This window comes from Labeo rohita, chromosome 11 (assembly GCF_022985175.1).
Source record: "Labeo rohita strain BAU-BD-2019 chromosome 11, IGBB_LRoh.1.0, whole genome shotgun sequence".
Lineage (NCBI taxonomy): Eukaryota > Metazoa > Chordata > Actinopteri > Cypriniformes > Cyprinidae > Labeo > Labeo rohita.
The window spans coordinates 3,608,211-3,630,346 of NC_066879.1; the positions used below are offsets into that span (position 1 = coordinate 3,608,211).

Sequence of the window (22,136 nt, forward strand, 5' to 3'; positions counted from 1 at the left end):
GACAACACTCAAGCTGACCTGAAAGCCAAATGTTATGTCTGGCACAAACCACATATATGCTGACAGCAAAGTAAGTGTGACAGAATTATATTCTGAGATTACATTTCAGCAGGAAGAAATGGAAAGTTGTCTGTCATCAAAAGAAACATGAATGGCATCATACACAGCAAACATTTCTTTTCAATCTACATCAATGGCAATGATTTATTTCCACCAAGACAGAAAACCAATGCATTATGAAGTCCAGACTTGAAAATCTATAGAATGGGGAATCAAAAATTAAACATGTATGGTATTCATTCTGAACAGATGAATTTATAATATTTTAAAAAGGTCCGTTCTAAATTGTTAAAATTGGAACTATCTGGAACAAATTTTGGATGAATGGGAGGACAGTATATACATAAATGCACTGTATCCAAATTAAGAAATGACATTTATAAAAAGGAACATTTTTGTTAAAGGGGTCATCGGATGCCCATTTTCCACAAGCTGATATGATTCTTTAGGGTCTTAATGAAAAGTCAATAACATGCTTTGGTGTAAATTTCTCAATGGTAGTGTGAAAAACACCCTTTAACCTTGTCAGAATCAGCTCTGCAAAAATCGTCCTGTTCTGGTTGATGCTGCTTTAAATGTTAATGAGCTCTGCTCGCCCCGCCCCTCTCTTCTCTCTGTGGAGTGACAAGCCTGTTTACTTTAGCCGCATTTAGCCGCGTTTAGCCACAAAACTTACTAACTAGCACGTTATTAGGAAAGGCGATTGCAAATATTCATTAAAAAAACACTTACACTCACTTCTGCTGTAAGTGAAGCTGGATCACAAATGATTAGCATGAACATTTGTCGCATTTGACGCATTTGTTTACATTACCTTCACAAACAAACGTAATCCACTGCATCTTTAGTGGCTCAGATGTTGGGAGTAAATGACGACCACTATGTTCATTATTACATCCAACAACAGAACACCTCAATCGCTTAGGAGCCATTCTTGTCTACGTCCCTGTTCCAACATCGAAACAATGGCGATCGGACTGTTACTGCTCATTCAAGGCGGGTCTAAGGTAAGACGGCTGTGTCAATCAACTATCGTGGGAGTGGCCTCTGTCGGTGTGTCGTCACACAGACAAGATGCTGAGAATGACTTGATTTGAAAAAGGGGAAATTATTTTTACAGACTAAATAAAAACCACTGGGTGGATTTTTATCATTATAGGGTGGTTGTGTACACACACTGCCAACACACATTTATGTTCAAACTGTCGACCGATACTGGATTTTACCGATACCGATAACTAGGTTGGACCACACTGGCTTATACCGATTAATCGACAGATAGTTTTTAAAATGGATACTGAACAGAAAATAAATAGTGCTCTACTATTTAAAAAAAATAATAATAATAAGTAGCCTACTGAACCATACTTCTATTCTACAGCTTTTATCAATCTTAATGTTACAAATGGACTCATATTGTAAAGTGTTACCATTACATCAACAATCAAGCTAAAGATGACCATCTTTAAGTAGCTACACAAAGGCCACAGTATTGAAATTGCATACATATGGATATTGTGTACTTTCACAATTTAACTGCTTCTATTCTAGAACATTTGTGGTTATCTAATCAAAATATAAAAATATGTTAGTCACACAACGGGCAAAAGTACAGCGCCGTGTCTAGAAGAACTCGCAGCTATCTGGTATCACACACACCGGACGCATCACGTTCAATTCAAGCGGCGGTCTACAAGATTTTATTTGATCACCAAGCGGGCAAAAGTATACTGCTGTCCTTTCCCCACTAATGCAGCATCTAGTCAACAAATTCATCGCTTTATAATGACATCAAACCATGCACTACAATATACAGTACACACCGTTTCATTGTCGACGTTTTAAATCTGCCTTTGAAGTGTCCCGCTCTGTGCAGCGCGCAATGTCACGTGTCTAAACAAACAACACGTGCGGTCAGTGTTTTCCACCACTGAAGGCCGCTCTCATGCTGTATAGCAAAGACTATAGGGACTTTACTGTATAACGACGACCTTCTCTGCCGCTCCAGCAACGGACCCAACCTGGAAAAAAAACTATCGGCATGGATTTTTGCAGATAACCGATAGTTCCGCCAATCAACTATCGGTGCCGATTAATCGGCAAAACCGATACATTGATCGACCTCTAGTTCAAACAACATGTAAAAGTGAACTTTGCATCCGATGACTATGAGAAATAACTCCTTTGGTTAGAGTCAACCCATTACGTGTCAAAGACACAGCCTGTTACCATCAGTAAGCACAAAAAGCTTTTGGTACTGACATATTAATAACAGAATAATGTACAGTCCTGCAAGTTTTATCCAGAGAACCAGCACTCAAGGACTCAGAGCGAGATAAGAGTGCTGTTTGAGACACACAGGAAGCTCTGCTGATGTGAGAAGACCTTTGTTTGGTCTTTCTGTGTGACAGGCACAGATAATTTAATACACTACTGAAATAAAATAATTCAACTCCCCAAGCCAGATCTCTTGTCAAAGTCAAGAAGCCCACACTATTAAGCAGCCAGTCCTCTAAAAGCTCCTGGAGAGTGAAGGATTGATGTCTGAGAAAATACTGCAGTCATTTCAAAGAAATGTGCAGCTTTGAAAGAAAGCCCAATTTTTCACACTTAAGTTTCACAGTTTTAGTGTAGGGGTAAGCAGGGTGAGAGAGAGCCTGTGGGTAAGTTGAGCCACCCCTTGTTTTTTAGGCAACCTTAAACAAAATTGGTGATATGACCATGCATATCTGAAGAGTTATCAGTTTTACTAACCCTGTGATGAAGAGAGGCCTGTGTTTTGATTGGTAACTACATTTAGGTTCAAAGTGTTTTTTTAATGTTAAAAGTCTCATGCTTTTTGTGTCTGAACAATTACAGACAAATCTGAAAAAACATCACATGTGCTTGTGATTTAGGGACTTATAATATGAGGCTGTACTGTTAGCATGATGTTAGCTTTAAACTGCTAGAGGATACAAGTTTGTTAAAATGGTGAGAGTGGGCCAATTTGAGCCTGGGGTAAGTTGAGCCAATGGCTCACCCCTTTTGATGAATGTACAGTATTATAAATGTAATAGGTGCTGTTTATGAAAACTGTCCATTTAAGTTTTTATTAACATTTATATACATTTTCTTTCTTTCTTTCTTTCTTTAATGCTTCAATTTGACAATTATTATAAATGTTATCCTGGATTCTAACCCAGCATCTTGAACCACAGGTGGGGAAACTCCCTGGTCCATCACAAAGCGCACACATTGATTATAAGAAGTAATTTTTATTGAATTTCCCTTCATTTGATATAGCATGAGGAGATAATGTTCAGTTTTACTTCAGCATACTCAGTGGCACAGTTTAATTCTGTGTGGCTCAATTTACCCCTCACTGGGGGCAAGTTGAGCCACCTTTTTTTTTTTTTTTGGAAAGCCATTTCTTGAAAGTAGTTCATTTTAGATCCAAAGTGAATATTCCCAAGTATGCACCACATCCTGAAATTTACGTACATATTTAAGTTGGATTCATTACTGTCATGTGCTTGCTTTAAACGCACTTTAAGTAAAAACTGGCTCAACTCAATTCGCTCTTCCCTACCTGCATATAAAATATAAATTCATGTGCAAAAATCTCATCAAGAATGATATCTAAAACGGCATAAACTGGCATAAATTCAGCTAATTAGAAACATCTGTAAATGGATAAAATATGAGTACTAAGTGAAGCGTATGAAATTATAGTGAATTAAATATAAGCAAACAAAACAAAAATGCAATCAGTCATTGTCTTGGGACATCCTTCTTTGAAATCATAATAAATCCAAGTGCTGAATAATACCAGTTTATAAACATGACAATACTAAAATAACTGCATAATGATAGTGTTCAAGACAAATTTACAGACTTATGGTTTGAAGGGATTCTTTATACTCCTGCAGGGTTGTGTGTCAGCAGCAGAGGGCGTGTCTACATTGTGCCAAAGGAGGACGTCTATAGGCCCCTATTGTTTTCCATTTAAACAGCTCATTACACTAAATATAACATTGCTGTAGTGTGTAAAACTACATCTGTTTTGATCATACATTAAATGTATGTAGCTATAAGCAACATAAACTGACAAGACAGATATCCATAGGCAGTTGTAAGTCATGATAATTAATATCTAACATGGTGATTTCAACATAAGTTGCTGGATTTCAAGGATATTTATTAGTAACTAAAATAAATAAATAAAATTGATGGGATTGCTGTTGTAGAGAAACTGCCATTTCAGATATTCACCACAAGATGGTGCATGGGAAGTTATTGACCAAGAAACGGACAGAGGGCTCATGCTGTCTCCTGACGTTTAACCTCTTTCCAGTCTCCTCTCTTCATTTCTGTTGACGTAACATCACGTTTTCCTGTCTCTTCATGGAAAAGACATGAAGCCATTTAAAAATATAAGCATATTTAAAATTTCTTTCTGAGTGAAATATTGAATTATAGCCTTCCTATTTCCCCAGGGCTTAATATATCAAGTAGAACCTGACTAGTACTGTTATTTTGTTCAGTCAACTAGAAATAAAAAACAAAACATCATTACATCACAGTAATCTACTGTTTTAAAAATCCATACTTGTCCAAACGTGATTGATAAAAAAATGCTATAGCAATATTCTATACAAATATAACTATGGTATATAGTTAAATATGAATTATAACTTCTTATAAATCGTCCCAGCAGTTTACTTAAATAGCATGTCTACAAATCCTGATGGTTAGACAACAACTACAGAATTTGTTAAAGACAATCTTGCAAAGTAGAAAACTTAAAAAAAAAAAAAAAAGAAGAAAAAACAAATAAATAAATAATGACAGAGAAAAGTTTTTCCTCTTTTATTATATCGAGATACAAAGTTCTTCACATTTTAATAATTTTATGTCATACTGTTTTGAATTTCAGTGGATAATACATTAAGGCACGTCAGGCTGGATTCAAGGCTAGGGTCAAACTCTCAAAGTGCTCCTATTATGCCATTTTATGAAAGGTTGCTAATATTGCTTTATGAGTCTCCTAAAACAGGTTTACATGTATGCAAGGTCAAAAAACACTTTAGTTTTCTCCAAAAGTAGATTTAACTTTACCTCATTTTTAAATGATTCATAAACGACTTGTGCAAATCAGTTCGAAAAAATCAGTGTCTCTAAACCCCTTCTTGCCGTGAGCCCTCACTGCGGTGATTGGTCAGATGGTGCAGTGCTTTATGATTGGTCTACCACGTACAGTGCATGTCGGAAAACGAAACGCCCATTGCCATAACTGAATGACAGCCCTGGAGGCTTGTTAATACCCAGAAAAGGTGGCATCGATTTTACCATACCAGTTTGAGCCGGAGTTTGATGAAGAAACAGTTGAAGTGGCTGTTAATCGACAAGTTAGCATGGACTACCATGGAAAGTGTTCACAATTTGCTTATGTAAGCGAACCTGGCACACCTCTATGTTGTAAACTTCAACACTGTATAATGCATTTAGTGGCTTTAACACTGAACACGGAAAGCGATGCGTTCAAAAGCAGCAAAAGTTCAAAAAGTTCTAGTGCAAAACAAGCATTGTGGTTGAAAGTATTTCAATAAAAGTATATCAAAATTATTATTATTATTATTATTTTTGCTAGACAAGACATTATTCCTTGGCTGGGATCATGTAGAGTCCTTTGAAGCTGCACTGAAACTGTAATTTGGACCTTCCACCCACTGGCCACCACTGAAGTCCACTATATGGAGAAAAATCCTGGAATTTTTTCCTCAAAAACCTTAATTTCTTTTTGACTGAAGAAAGAAAGACATAAACATGACACCGGGGTGAGTACAATATCAGGAATTTTTTATTCTGGAAGTGAACTACTCTTTTAAACTGGTGAAGCGAGAAAAAAAAACTCTTTCCATTTTATAAGCATACATTTTAAGTTCATGTACAGTACATTCGTCTACTCTTACACTCTTTTTGAGGTAGTTATAATTAGATATTTTAAAGATGAAACAAAATAAGGAGACAACGTGAGGTGTTGCTTTAGAAACCAGAATGCATTGCTCTACGCACCAACTGATCTGTTTAACCCAATTGATGCAGACAGATTTAATCCACATAACCTGATCACACCATGAGTGTAAGTGTGGGGCAGCGATTAAGATAAGCATTGCCTGAACCACAATTCTGCTGACCAGTCAAATATCCTAATCTATAATCTGTCCTTTAAAGGCACCCGAGCGGAGTGTGCTCAATTTCCCAGACCAAACAAACCGACAGCAAGGAAAGGAGAAACCAACTGTTTATCATGAATGGCACGGAGGGACCAGACTTTTACGTTCCCATGTCCAATGTGACTGGCGTGGTGCGCAGCCCTTATGAATACCCACAATTCTACCTGGCCTCACCGCTGGCGTTCTACTGCGTCGCCGCATACATGTTCTTCCTCATCGTGACCTGCATTCCCGTCAACGGCCTCACGTTGTACGTGACCATTGAAAACAAAAAGCTTCGAACGCCCCTGAACTACATCCTTCTGAACTTAGCTGTGGCTGACCTCTTTATGGTGTTTGGTGGATTCACGACCACCTTCTACACCTCCTTACATGGATATTTCGTCCTGGGACGTGCCGGCTGCAACTTGGAGGCTCTCTTCGCTACTCTCGGAGGTGAGATTGCGCTCTGGTCTCTGGTTGTCTTGGCTTTTGAGAGATGGGTGGTTGTCTGCAAGCCCTTCTCCAAGTTTCGCTTCACGCAACTCCACGCCACCTTCGGTGTCGCAATTACTTGGACAATGGCTTGTACGTGTGCCATACCGCCCCTCCTCGGATGGTCCCGCTACATCCCAGAGGGCCTGCAGTGTTCGTGCGGAGTGGACTATTACACATTGAATCCTGAGACTGAGAACGAGTCTTTTGTCATTTACATGTTCGTCGTGCATTTCTCAATCCCTCTCATCATCATTTCTTTCTGCTACGGCCGTCTGCTTTGCACCGTCAAGGTCGCAGCCGCCCAACAGCAAGAATCTGAGACTACCCAGAGGGCTGAGCGAGAAGTTACACGAATGGTAATCCTCATGGTGATCGCTTTCCTAATATGTTGGCTACCCTACGCCAGTGTCGCCTGGTATATCTTCACCCATCAGGGCAGTCAGTTCAGCCCCATTTTTATGACCATCCCGGCTTTTTTTGCCAAGAGCTCGGCACTCTATAACCCACTCATTTACGTCTTCATGAATAAGCAGTTCCGTCACTCCATGATGCTAATACTGTGTTGTGGAAAAGATCCCTTCCAGGATGAGGAGGAAGGAAGTTCCACCTCCAAGTCCAAGACAGAGACCTCATCTGTCTCCAGCACTGAATCTTCTGCCTGAGGGTCATCCTCTAGGCTATTTGCGGAATAAACAGTTCAGCTGTCTGCAGTCTATGACAGCTACTTCCCTGTATGGACATATGGAAAAATCTGGCATGGCTGATTAAATTGTATAATCATATTTTAGTGAACCGACATTTCAGCACAGCTCAGACTGTGGATGGTAATATAAAATAATCTGTTTTATTATGTGACAAGAACAGCACTTTATTAGTACTTCCAACTCAGTGTCAAATTTGTCTCCAAGAGGACATAGGTATATTTAGATTTTATGAAGAAAAAAATTCTTGATGATAATGATAATGATTAATGATATTGCTGGGTTTTGACACAAATGTCACGATTCGTTTTGATTATGCTTTACAAGTTTTTGGGTTTGAGTCGCTCGTTCATCACGTGACAGCCCCATAAGCTTAACCTATGCAGTCTGAGCCGGAAAGAGATTTGATTAGTTCATCTCTCGAGTCTTCGGGTTTGAGTCGTTCGTTCGTCACGTGACAGCCCCATAAGAAGAACGAACGACTCCAAAAACCAGAAGACTCGAAACAGATGAACTAATTCCAGGCCTGTTATTACTATAGTATTGAAGGCTGAATTTATAATACTAAAAGAATTATATTTACTCCAATTTGTTTTTTAAAATATAAACATTTAAATGGTCTCTGTCATAAAAAAAAATTGACAGATTTATTTAAATATTAACTTAAATGTTAAAGAACAGTAAAAAATTATAATGAATGTTATGATGCATATATTTCGCTAGTTGACCAACAAGTTTGTGGTCACCGAATTTTTTTTTTCCTTGAGGTAAATTCATTATGACATTGTTTACAAGCTGTCTTTTCTTTAATATTTATATATATATATCTCCATTCAAATATATGCACCATATAACATTCATTATAATTTTTACTGTTCTTTAATATTTAAGGTTGAATAAATCCGTATCCATATATATATATATATGAATAGAATTTTATGTACTTCTTAAAGGACAAGTCCACTTCCAGAACAACAATTTACAAACAATTTACTCACCCCCCTTGTCAACCAAGATGTTCATGTCTTTCTGTCTTCAGTCGCAAAGAAATTATGGTTTTTGAAGAAAGCATTTCAGGATTTTTCTTCATATAATGGACTTCAACTGTGCCCCCAATTTTGAACTTCCAAAATGTAGTTTAAATGCAGCTTCAAAGGCTCTAAACGATCATAGCCAAGGAAGAAGGGTCTTATCTAGCGAGACGACCGGTTATTTATTTATTTTTTTTTTTTTCGAAAAATAAAAATTTGTATACTTTTTAAGCACAAAAGCTCGGGTAGCACACGCTCTCGGATGCACGTCCACAGGTCGTTCTTGAACGATTCGTTCATTTTGAACGAATCTTTAATGTGACTCACAAAGAACGAGTCGTCTCGGGGAGTGATTCGTTCAGTCGCGCATGCGCAACATCGTATTAAGTTCTGTACTGGAATTAGTTCACCTGTTTCGAGTCGTTTGTTCATCTTATGGGGCTGTCACGTTACGCTGATTTTGCTAACTAATTAAGTAACGAAATGACTCGACAAAAGATTCGTTCATTTTGCTGAATGAGACTCAAAGGACGGTAAAATGATCCGAACGTCCCACCACTACTACGAACCACGTCTAAATTCATCGTCTCCAGCTAAAAAATTTAGACTATGGCGAAAAAATCCATCTTATTTTCTCCTACAACTTCAGAATCGTCCGACACGTTGTAAGTTTTTGTTTGTAAACAGCGTTTGACTTACTTGCACTTTCTTAGTCCTTGCGCATTCGCTTTGTAAACACTGTCTGTAGTTCCGCCTACATTCTGCGTGACCTTTCGACAAGATTCAATAGTATGTAGCGTCGTGAACGCGCATGCCAGAACCTGTGCTACACGAGCTTTTGTGCTTAAAAAGTATACACATTTTTATTTTTTAAAAATGACTGATCACTTCGCTAGATAAGACCCTTCTTCCTCAGCTGGGATCATTTAGAGCCCTTTGAAGCTGCATTTAAACTACATTTTGGAAGTTAAAAATACGGGACACCACTGAACTCCATTATATGAAGAAGAAGAAATCCTGAAATGCTTTCCTCAAAAACCATAATTTCTTTACGACTGAAGACAGAAAGACATGAACATCCTGGATGAGTAAATTATTTGTGAATTGTTGTTCTGGAAGTGGACTTCTCCTTTAACCTCAAATGCTCAAGTAGCCATGCGCATGCGTACTCTGTGAAATCTGCGTCAATATATAGTTAGGGTATTTATTCTTTGAATATTGTAATAAAATGGACAGAATTTGAAATCTGAGATTTTGTTTGATATCAAAAGTAACAAATCACATAGCTTACTGCGATTATTAGATGGAAGGTGCGCTACAACTGAAAACAGGCTTAAGAATCGATACCGTTTCGTAAAAATCTATATTTTTTACCCAGCCCTAATCAAGGATGCATTAAATTGCTCAAAAAAAGTAAAGATTTTTTGCATTGTTACAAAAAAAATGTTATTTAAAATAAACTTTCTATTACTAAAATTCTAAAAAAAAATCATGGTTTCTGCAAAAATATTAAGCAGCACACGTGTTGTAACATTGATAATGAGACTGGAGTTATGATGCTGAAAATTCATGCTTTATTAAAACTGTATAATTTAGTTTAATTTAGTTCAGTGAATTTGAGCAGAATAAAAATGCTAGCTGAACATTGAACGTCGCAACTATTTATTCTCAGTGTCACCTTATACCATCTGCAAGAGAATGTGTGCTAAATAGAACTAAGATAAATACAAAGGTGTTTAATGAATGAATCAAAGAATCACTTTTTTATTAAATATAAAGGGCAATGTAAGTTTTATACTTTGTTAATATTATTTACTGTTCTGTATGTACTGATATCTAGACTACAATATCGAACAGTTCATGTCTTTTCCTTACAGTGATCAGTACACAATGATGCTAACTGCCAAATGCAACTGTAAAACAATTCATTGTCTGTCATGTTAGCAAGGAAAATTAAACATTTAAAGTCCAATCAATGTTTCCTTGATCTGTATTGCCGTTTTAAGGTTATTGCGGCATGCTCTCTGAAAACAAATGCCTATGAAACTCTGTAAAAATGACCTTGAGGTAACTATAGCAACCCAGAAACCTCCTACCCTCCCCCTGATGTAAAGCAGAATACAAATTCAAACCTGCATAAACAGAAGAGAAGGGCACAGATGCTAGCCTAGATAGATAGATAGATAAATAGATAGATAGAACGACAGAGTAGCTAAAGTGCAAAACACATTGTTCTTTGTTGAGATCTGGATGTTGGGAAGTCAGCATACTTTTGCACGGCAGGAAAGCAACAGTGTCTGTAGCTTACGTCACTCCAATCCTTTTTTCATTCTCCAAAATGTAGGCCTTCTATTCTTGGATGTAGCAGTGGGACTAAAATGAGGTCAAAATAACAGCCATTCATACCAGGTAGCTCAACTAACACTGTCATTCCAAGAATGAATCAACTACTTTTATTTCGCGCCAGATATTAGAGAGCTTTCAGTCGCACATTGTTCATCTGCGCAGTCACCTTTTCACGTGTTCAAATCATGAGTTCTACCTTTTTAGTATTTGCTGCAGACCAAATTGTATAAGCATTAGCTAAATAGTTTTCACCCCTAGATTTTGTTGAATAAAAATACATAAGCAGAAAGGTTCTCAAAACACTTTTCTGGGCCAGGAGAGTTTACTCTCGTTCTGTAAAGTTATGTTGTTGAAGCAAGGACATACTAATTCCCTCTGATCCCTAACCACTCTATCCCTACTAGTGCTGCAGAGAACAAAGTACACCTGATGCATTTCTCTTTTTATGCATTCACATCATTCTCTTGAAGCCGGAGAGGAAGGCTCAGTCTCTTATTCATCTGATAACCCGAGAGGAGGAGTTCTCACTGGATTTTTAAAAAGCTGTCGACTCCGTGGGTAGTGTATTGAATCTCTTTTCCTTCACCTTTTGAACTGGCAAGAAGATAAAGAAGTCTTTGTTCTCTCCTCCTCTTTATTTTCCAGACATGTTGGCAAAGTGTTAGAGAAGAAGCTAGTGCAGTTAAACACAGTCTCTACCTCCCACACGCATCCATCTTGAATAAATTTTCGCCGTCCAAGTTATCCTCCGCTTGACCCGCTAACTAGCCTATTTCCTTTTTTGTGGAAAGCTTGAGAAATATAAGAAAGACCATCAAGATGTGTATATATACTGTTTTTATTTTTTGAACATTATCATCATAGTTTTTTTATTTCATTATCCCTTCATTCTTTTAAAATGATCACCTCTGAATGTACACATACTGCAAACTGTCAAAAATATACAAACGAATGCAGGCTTGTGCTATACTCTGGTCAAATGTCTAAAAAACAGTGGCACTGGGGAAGAGAAAGAAAATAAAAGAGAGAAAGGACATTGAAAGTGTAAAGACATGCACAGTATATGTCTGAGCACCACATTGACTGAGCTGCTCGGTGCATGAGAGGGCTCTCTGTAACAGAAGGTTTCGTAACCGGACAGTAGTCCAAAAGGCTGTCCTTTGTAAAACCAAACGAAAGAAAAACAAAAAAGAAAACACCAAGAATGGTACTGTTAGGCACATAATCGTTTCCTTTATACATAGTTGTCAAACTCTGTAGAACTGCTAGCAGATTTATAAAAAGGGTCATAAAAGAACCAAAATGACACTTCGATGGAAAGAAACAAAATCATTCTTCTGCTGTTGAGAGTTGTAAAGATGTTCAACCATGAGAAAACACCGGATTTCAAATCAATAATTTATTATCCAGGGTCTGCGCAGTCCTTGGATGAAGGCTCGTGTGGACGGTGGGTTCTGGGAATGGTGTCCTTCCTAGCCGACCCATCAGATGCTGAGGTCTTTGGGGCTCTCTTTGTAGGCCGTCCTCCTCGGCTCAGGTACGTTGTAGTTGGCTCGACTGTAATTGGATCTGAGCGTGCCAGAATACTCGCTCAGCTCGTCCTCCTCGTCCTCCTCTACCTCCTCATCACGGCGGTACCCTCTGATGGGAGACAGGTCTCGACTTAGACTCCTCGTCCGGTACGAGTTCGAAACCGGAGACTCGGCTCTACGGTACCCGCCCTGGCCGCCCCCACTTCTCACGGGGGAGCGGCCCCTCAGTAGAGAGTTGTAATTCCGGAAGGCCGAATCCGAGTCGGGCGTCCGAACGCGGGGGAAGGTGCCGTCGCGAGAAGCCCCGCGGAGAAGGGTCGAGTCGCGATAGACTCGCTCCATAGGGGAGAGGTCGTCACGGTAGCTGGGTGGCTCTCTCCGTAGGGTGCCTTCCAGATCGAGCCGGTCCAGGGACGCCGCCAAATATGGAATGCTCCCGGATCGGGACTGAGGCTTTGGAGGAGGAGGCTCTTTTAAGGTCGCATCCAGCTCTCTGTCGAACTCGCCGTTGTAGGGTGTATCTGAGGAAGCCGTAGGACGTCTGGAAGGAGACTGGTATCTGGATCGTTGAGGAGAACGGTAGGGGGATCTATGGCGATAACCGGATCGGTGGGGTGATCGCTGAGGTGAGCTGTGTCTGCGAGGAGAAGAGTGGCGATGGTGGCGTCTATCCGGTGAGCGGCCGTGCCTCCGGTCGTATCGACTGTCCAAGGTGTTCTCGGCGCTCCGAGCTCTGCGCCTCTCTGGGGAGCGGTGCCTCCGGTGGTGATGGTGGTTCTGGTTGTGACTGTGGTGGTGGTGGCGGTGGTGGTGATGGTGTGAGTCATCCGTGCTGGACTTCTTCTTGTCGCCCTTCCTCTTGTGAGGCTTTGACGTTCCACTGTCCTTGCTGTGCCCCTTGCTCCTGCTCTTTTTCTCAGGGGAGCGGTGTCGGTGGTTGTTGTGGCGGTGGTTTGACCTGTGGCCGTGCTCCCGTTGACCCGACTCCCGCGCCCTCCTGTCGTCATTCCGTGATGGTTTGTGAAGGTCTGGTGGATAGCTGGACTCCGATGGTGGGTGGGGCCGACTTTCGGGAGGAGCTGCGTTCACTTCCGAAACAGTTTGTGCACCGGCGCTGAGGCCGTTGCCGTCGTTGATGCCGTCTGTAAGATATGAGCAATTATGGGTGAACTCAGTTGTCACATACTGCCTGAACAAGTACCATGTTTGTGACGGATTGTGAATGTGTCTTTATTATCACTATATTTTTAAAGCTCTTATTGGGTAAGCTGTTACAATGAGTAGACTACCCTGCCTCTGGGATAGTTCACCCAAAAATCGTTCACCCTCACGTCGTTCCAAACCCGTAAGACCTTCGTTCATCTTCGGAATGCAAATAAGGATTTTTTTTAATGAAATCAAAGAGAGCTTTGACCCTGTACAGACAGCAAAGAAGCAACTACCACATTCAAGGCCCAGAAAGGGAGTAAGGACATCATTAAAATAGTCCATGAGACATGGTTCAACTGTAATTTTATGATGGTATGAGATATTAGTCTTCAATGTGCGTTCACGAGAGTACCACAACGTATGCGCCTTGTTTGCAAGCAGAGGAATGTAAATGCATGCATCGTGGTATTCTCGTAAACGTGGAGGAGATCAACACGCAAGAAAAGAAACTGTCGAATAAAGTATTTTTTGTTTTCTTTGGGTGCTAAAAGTATTATCGTAGCTTCATAACATTATGGTTGAACCACTGATGTCACATGGGCTATTTTAATTATGTCCTTACTACCTTTTTAGGCCTTGAATGTGGTTATTACATTGCTGTTTATGCAATGTCAAAACGTTTTCGGATTTCATCAAAAATATCTTTAATATTTGAGTATTTTATGAAGGTCTTACTGGTTTGGAACTACATGAGGACGAGTAATTAATGACAGAATGTTCATTTTTGGATGAACTATCCCTTTAAGTACGTTTACATGCACTTTGGCTGGAATCCACTACATGACTTTCGCCCAGATTTTTGCAGTCGACGCTTGTTGACAAAAGCCAGTTTGCACATTTTGGTCAGTCGGACTTGACAGATTTCATAGAAAATCACGTAATGCATGATTGGCACAGACTCCGATTTTCAGCTTTCGATGATAATTCCATCCACTCTGAGGATATCAAACTGTATATAATATTTTGAGTTAATTTTAAAACATTGTTTTCATTTGTCATGCATCTCATAGCAACAGGCTGCATGTTTCTGGGTTTATCGTGTTCAACATGAAAGTCTGGTAATCTAAACATCAGTTCAGTGTATGATGGTCAGTTTTTCGGTGTAACTATTTTTAAAGCCAGTAAGTGTATGATGGTTAGCAACAGAAATAGTACCAATCCACTTCTGTGAAGTTGGACCAACCAAAGTATTTCAACTGTAGCATGGCTTTGTCTAATATGTGTAACGGTACATGTTAACCGAACTACTTGGCATTGTGCTTCAAAAGGCGGTGACGCATAACCATTTTTTTTTTAATTCCTTCAAATATCTGATTATGCTTTGCCATGCACTGTATACTTAAAGAGACAAATGATGACTTAAACTTGACTGTGCAGAAATCTGTTATAACTGTGCATGTAAACGTACCTACCACTTCTGTTCAAGCAAGAATTAAGAATAGTTTAAGTGCTGATGCAAATGATGAACTCATGCATTTGATGCTTTTAAATGCTGTTCAAAAGTTGAAATATCTGCTTTGTGAGAGACATGATTAGAAAAATGGATGTAACAAACCTGAGGCAAAACTTGCAGGCAAACCTTTCTGTTCCCATGACTCTTTTCTGAAGTACAAAACTAACATTCTACATGTACTGTAGAAGCACTTCTGAGCTACATATTTTCTATTTTTTTGTGAGAGAAACCTAACATGCTTAAGATAAGACAGGGATCCACAGAGTCAAAAAAACAGTTACCTGTACCAGTTAATGGCTTTGGTGGGTGGCAAACGTCGACAAAAAAAAAAAAAAAAGAGAAACGCATGACAAAAAAAATTAAATAAACAACACCCACTAATAACAAAAAAAAATTGCATTCACTGATGAGGTTTTCATTTCGCCTGTGGGGATGTCGGCAAACTTTAAATGCAAGAATGAACCCACTCATTCAGGTCACAATGTCAGGAATGGCCACAGCACTGGCAATGCATTCTGTGTAAATGAACTTGCAAGGGACAGTACAATTGAGTGGAAGCCACAGCACAGAAAACTGCCAGATATGTGATGAGACGGAACACGGGATCTACAAACCGTGGTCTGATTTTGGTAGAAAGCAGGCTCTCCTGTCTTTTCAGATCTCATACAAGCTGCGACTTGGGGAGCAACCATCGCTAGGGGGTGGAAGGAAGAGCCCAGAACAACAGAAAAGAATAGATAAAACAAAAAAAGAGAGAGAAGCAGAGTATTTAGATCCCTTAAACAACAGTCGTGAGAGAGTTATGCTCTTTTGCAATGGAAACAGTGTTTATTTTATCAATTAGTCAAAGATAGAGATTGTCCATAAAACGCCCCCACCTTTGAGTGAAAAATCAACAGTAACAGAGAGAGCCGGAAACACGCACACACGTACCCACACGCGCACACACGCACACTCGCGCGCACAATTTCACTCAGCAGCAAACCAACCCAAAGACAGTGAGATGTGGATGCCGTAACAAGCTTATGTGCACAAACACACACACACACACACACACACCATATGAAGCAGTTTACATTGCAAACAGAAAGAAAAACAAAAAGTGGTGAGACGTGGAAGAGAAAAATGAGAAAAACAAGTACAAAATGGTATAAAAATATACAACCTCACAGAGATATCATGTTGGTGTGGGAAAGGACACATTATATCACATTCTGAACTCGACAAAATACATGAATGAGCATCTTTAAATGGTCAAGACCGAAAACAAAAGCATAAAAAATAACTGTGGCAAATTAGTACATGAATTTTCCATAAATATTATGGAAATTGACAAGAAAGAAAAAAAAACACATTTAGATATTCACTGACATCATGCGGCACTGACATTATGCTCAATAAGTGAGTTGCTTTCTGTCTGTAAATGAAAAGACGTAAACGTCCGATAACAATCCGTTAGATACAACCAAAAAGAAAATCGATTATGGAATGTGGAGTTTAAGGACCATCTGCAAAGTTCGCAAAAAAGAAGCAGTTGACATGTACAACGTGCAAAAAAGATCTGTGAATATGTGGAATACAGTATTGTGAGTTTTGACCGAAACGGATAATGATACCAGAATGCGTCGTAGTCATGGAGTCTCCTTGAAGACCCTTCTCAGTAGCTTACATTCACCTTCAATAAATATCATAAATATGTTACAACTCACTGACACGGTCGCGCCACCTCAATGGAGGGCACGACGGAGTTTATCATATTCCTCTGAAAAACAATAAACGTATATCCAGTTTTAGAAACGTTACTATTTCTGCTTCCTCGCTTTGCACGCTTTTTCGTTTGTTTAAACTCTTGTGAAGTATTATGAAAAGCATGTGCCACAACCACCACCCAAAAGCCACATATCCCATAGTCCCCTAGGCTAGCCCAGTGCACAGAGGCAAGGGGGGCAACAGCAGCAAGTGGAAGGCCCATCACCCAGGAGGAGGTCAGAGGAGAGGGCCAGTGCGCAGAAAAGAAGAGGCGGTGGTGTTGCCGACCCCCGTGGGGGGAACTCCTCAAGGGGTGAAGACAGGGGAGAAGGGGATGTTCTCGTAGATTGACCCACCATATTCTGGCACCGAGCCGTCCCCCCCTCCTTAGGACCAGGTGGACTTTTCGGCCACCGTTTTTGATCAGTTCAATGGCACGGGCGTGCTTCATGCCCTTGGTGCTCTCCCCATTGATCTCCAGGATCTCGTCTCCAACCTAGAGAGATAAAGAGAGGACGTGGAGAGCATAAAAATAAGGCAGAGGATCCTATATTTAGCAGTGACATCCAGTAAACACCGCCACGCATAGAGAAAGCTAAAGATGAAGAGGAAGGTAGAATTTCCTTTGTTCTATTTTCCTCTCTGCCTCTGGTTTGCTGTCAGAGCTTATCCTCAAGGGAATACCGTTTCCACAAAAATGGATCTTCGGCTGACAACTCGCTGCGCTTCGCAGAGTTCCTGCGCTACCGTCCTCTCATCTAACTTGCAGAGCTTAGCATGGCAGTTCTGGATTGCATTTTTAGCATTGATGCTAATGGAAATTATATAATTTCTCTAATCTTATTTGCTTTTAAAAATCCATAGTTTAAATACACTTCTGGTGCTAGAAATTAACTGTGATACTGTAATTACAGAATTTGTTAGGAGAGCAAATTATTAATTAAATTATGTACATTTGAAAAGAATTTTATGCTTGCTATACTGGGGCATATAATATAATATAATATAATAATATTTTATAATAGTAATATTTATAATAATATTCATTAATAATTCATAATATTATATTAAAACATTTACATGTAATTAATATTTTATATATTAATTAGTTAGATAATCATTAAATAAATGTATATAGAAAATATGTAAAAAAAAAAATAATAATTTTCATCTATTGAAATCAATCTACCACTTAAAATACTATAATATAATTAAGAGTATTGCTGCACCTATTAAAATTCTTCTGTAATTTAAAATATAATACAATATCAAAATATATTTAAATATAATATAACACAAAATTAACATTCGTAATACTATTTAATCATATAATATTATTAAATTATTTGTACAATATAATATTATTCGATAAAATTAAATTATTACTTTATTTTTAATTAAATATATATTTATTACATTTAATATTTAAATTAAAAAATAATTTAATATATAAAATTGATATATCCATTAAAAGCTTTATAATATATAATATAATAATGTTGCATTTATTAAAATTCATAATATAATATTGAAATATATTTGAATTTAATTAATATTTATATTTTAATTAAATACATAATCGTTAAATTTAATATTTACATTTAAATAAAAATAAATAATTTTCATCTATTAAAATTGATCTAACACATAAAACATTCATAATAATATAATATAATATAGAGCTAAATCTGCTAATTTTTTTCTGTAACTTAAAAAATATATAATATTAAAATATAATCTAATATTTGTTGCATTTATTAAAATTCATTTAATAATAATATAATATTAGGATATATTTAAATTCAATTAATATTATGTATTTTAATTTAAAAATGTAAACATTACATTTAACATTTTAATTAAAATTGATGTTAAATTTACAGTAATTAAAAATAAATTTTAAATATATACTTAAATTAAATTAATACAAAAAAATAATTAATATGATATATTTTAATTAAATATACATAAATAAATGTAATATGTTAATTAAAATGTAAATAAAAATAATTACTGATTTTAACTTAAATAAGAAAACAATATTTCTTTATGTTTATTGGTTATACTTAACTAATAATTAAACTAACAGCAGTTTAAGGTCACTCATACAAACAATAGCTACTTATCCTAACCAATCCTTGGGCAATCCTTTTGAATGATATAAGTCTAGATCAATTAGTTTCAGATTCAAGTATGATTAAATCCTAACATGTGTCCGTACCCTCATCTTTCCGTTTCGCACGGCTGCTCCGTCCTCTGCTAGTCTCAGCACATACAGGTCCATGTTGTACTCTCGACCCCCTCTAAGGCTGAAACCAAAGCCTTTGTTGTCCCTCTCCAGATCGACAGAGTAAAACTCAGCATCCTAAAACGCAAACACATAAAAGCCAAGGTCAGTGATGAATCTATAATTACATATTTTTTCATCTAGGCTCCCATTTCAGCAGAGGAAATGAAAGCCACCTGCAGGGAAGTGGCATGTATTTGATAGCAGAAGCATCGAGGAATAGCTTAAATAATTGATCGGACTCTGATGGTATTTTAGGTAGGAAGGGCTTGACCGGGCCATCGTGGAGTACCGACAAACACAATACCACCTTAGAATCAGGGAACCTCAACAGCGTTGCCAAGTCCGGGGCTTTTTTGCAGAATTGGGCAGCTTTAACACTATTGGGGTTGAAGCGACCCCAATAACGTGATATTTAGAACCTAGAACATGATTTTTACCAGTGGACCCCTCTGAAATGCGATTCGGCTAGTTTTAAGAAACAATTGGGTGGGTTTCGCTGTGAAAACCTGGCAACCCTGAACCTCAAGTGTAGAATGAGTCATAATGTGCGTTTCACAAATTCACTTTGGTGTTTCGAACATTTGGCCTTGTTTTGTTTTTGACAGCCCGTCTAACTACTGGCATGCCCTCTCTCAGAGGGCCAAACATCTGAAGGAGCGAGTGATGTACCTGATTTGACGGTTGTGTTGGAGCTGGAGGAGGCGGAGCTTGTGGGGCTTTGAACTCAAAAGACTCCTGTTTTGGTTTGGTGTTGTTTCTGGGGAAAAAGACAGTGACAAAACTTTTGTAAAATTATAAGCACTGACATATAGTAGTCCCAAAAAATCTGTAGTATCCGCTGGTTTAATATGTTGCTCTGAAATGAAGTTTATTAATTTTTAAATGTGCCTTAAAAGTCCAAATACATTTTAGACGCACTTTACATTTTTTATGTGATTTTCTTTCATGAATAAATAATGAGCAACCAATTAAAATATGACTTGAGTTCAGGTGTGTGCTGTGTACCTTGGCTCAGGTGCAGTTTGCTGTTGAGGTGTGTGCGTGGTAGTTATGGTTGCAATCTTCTCAGCGTTGGTCAGCAGTGATGCATTGGAGGACTCTGCGGGAGGAACATCACAAATGTTAAAGAAGACAGAGAAGCCTCCGCATTATTCCCCATAATGCATCTGCAGTGTAAGTGTACCCTGTGGACCAAGCATCAGAGGCCCATTTTCCATACATCAAAACATTAGCACTAGTGCACTGTGTAAGCGCACTCCAGCTGGGTAGCAGGAACAACGGCACATTCATCATTCTGGCTGTAGCTCTCGTCTCACAGATTACATTATAGCCTAATGCCCGAAAACCATGCAAAGCCGAACACCCAATTTCCCTCTTCCGCCTGTAATCGCATATTGCAATCTATCCTCACATTAACAATTACAACAGCTCGTGTTAAAGGGATAATTCATCCAGAAATTAATATTCGCTATTATTTATTCACTCTCACATCTGTATGGTTTTGCGATGGAACATAAATTAAGATATTAGGGTTAATTTAGTCTTTCAAATTTGTCTTAGTTGTGTCAAATGTGCTTTTTAGTTATCATATTTAGTCAACGTTGTCCTGTTTTTGTTTTAAGTCAACTAAATGTCTTAGTCAATGAAATCGGAGTTACATTTTCATCATTCTGTATAATTGTTAAATTGCTAAAAAAAAAACATTTTTGCTGTTGTCATTTCAGAAATGTATTTTTACACATCAGATATTGCACTTTCAACAATAAGCACAAATCCATACAATGTCGGTTAGGCTTAATATAGGCACTTTCTCTATATACATTATGAAAACTGGTAAACGTTGGTAATAATCATAATTCCACATTGAAGTGTTTCTCTATTTAAACAACAGCAAAGTGCATTTATTCAGCAACCCCAATCGCAAACAATATAGTGGAGATCTCATGATAGAATACAGACTGGCTAAATGAATTTTGCTTGATTTAAGTGGAACATCTCGCATGGCGATTGCTAAACTGCAGCTTAAGATCACTGTCTGCGCTTCTGCAATGAGGAGCGAGCTTGTGGTTGCCAGATTGCAAAAAACAAGCAAAACATTGTGTAGAAAATGTATCTTGTTAATAGAGAAACTCTGATTGGGAGATTTTAACTCCACATCTGGCAACCCACACATGAAAGCTAGTGCAGTAGAGGTGTGTACAGCAGTCCAATATACAATAGTATTGTTTATAGTACAGTATGAAGTTTTTAAAATACCTCTTAGTCTTGCCTTTTATCGTCAACGATAATGCAAGTTGATATAGTCAGTTATCGTTTATTGACCTTATTGTCGTCTCGTCATCGTCTCATTTAAGTCATGGGAAAAAAGCTTGTCAAACAGTTTTCGTTAACGTAATTAACACTAAAAGATATTCTAAAGAATGTTAATGCTGCACTGTTATTAGTTAGAGTTTTCATTAAATTTGAATTAAATTTAAGACCTTAAAAAGGTCAGATTTATGAACTGATTTAATTTTTGAGCAAGTGGAATAAATTATTGGAATAAATTCATTTTTTATGGTTCTGAAATAAGTTTCTTATGTATGGAAGCCCGTTTCCGCCACTAAATAATTTCTCTCACAACTTTTCTCAAAACTTTTTTTCTTGCAATTGCGAGTTTATATCTAGTAATTCTTACTGTTTTCCTCGCACTTCAGAATTTTTCTCTGAATTGTCAGATATAAACTCGCATTTGAGAATTATAAAGTCCAATTCTGAGGAAAAAAAAACACTGTTCTCAGTATTATTATATCACAATTCTGAGAAATAAAGTTGCAATTCTAAGAAATAAAGTCAGAATTGTGAGATAAACTTGTAATTGCAAGTTATAAAGTCAGAATTGCGAGATATAAAGTTTACAAGTTTGAATATAAGTTTTATCTCACAATTTTGACTTTATAACTCACAATTGCAAGTTTATTTCACAATTCTGACTTTTTTCACAATTGTGAGTTTATATCTTGCAATTCCTTTTTCTCACATTTCTGACTTTTTTCTCTGAATTGTCGGATATAAACTTGCATTTGAGAAT

At 37.9% G+C, this 22,136-nt stretch overlaps 2 protein-coding genes across 2 annotated transcripts in view; one reads left to right on the forward strand and one right to left on the reverse strand.

Moving 5' to 3' along the window:
* Positions 1-6,334: 6,334 nt before the first annotated feature.
* Positions 6,335-8,223, forward strand: rhol (rhodopsin, like). Its single transcript, XM_051122520.1, has one exon. The coding sequence runs from the start codon at positions 6,353-6,355 to the stop codon at positions 7,415-7,417; it is 1,065 nt and encodes a 354-aa protein (XP_050978477.1). The 5' UTR covers positions 6,335-6,352; the 3' UTR covers positions 7,418-8,223.
* Positions 8,224-11,653: 3,430 nt separating this feature from the next.
* Positions 11,654-22,136, reverse strand: part of magi1b (membrane associated guanylate kinase, WW and PDZ domain containing 1b) — a 181,387-nt gene continuing 170,904 nt past the window's right edge. The window contains 6 exon segments of the mRNA XM_051122511.1: positions 11,654-13,507; positions 17,133-17,157; positions 17,159-17,272; positions 18,998-19,141; positions 19,736-19,823; positions 20,072-20,165. Of these exon segments, the coding sequence (XP_050978468.1) occupies positions 12,318-13,507; positions 17,133-17,157; positions 17,159-17,272; positions 18,998-19,141; positions 19,736-19,823; positions 20,072-20,165 (1,655 nt within the window). The 3' untranslated portion in view covers positions 11,654-12,317.

Bases quoted from the DNA above. Each gene is read 5' to 3' on its own strand.
- rhol (XM_051122520.1), top strand. From the start codon at position 6,353: ATGAATGGCACGGAGGGACCAGACTTTTACGTTCCCATGTCCAATGTG.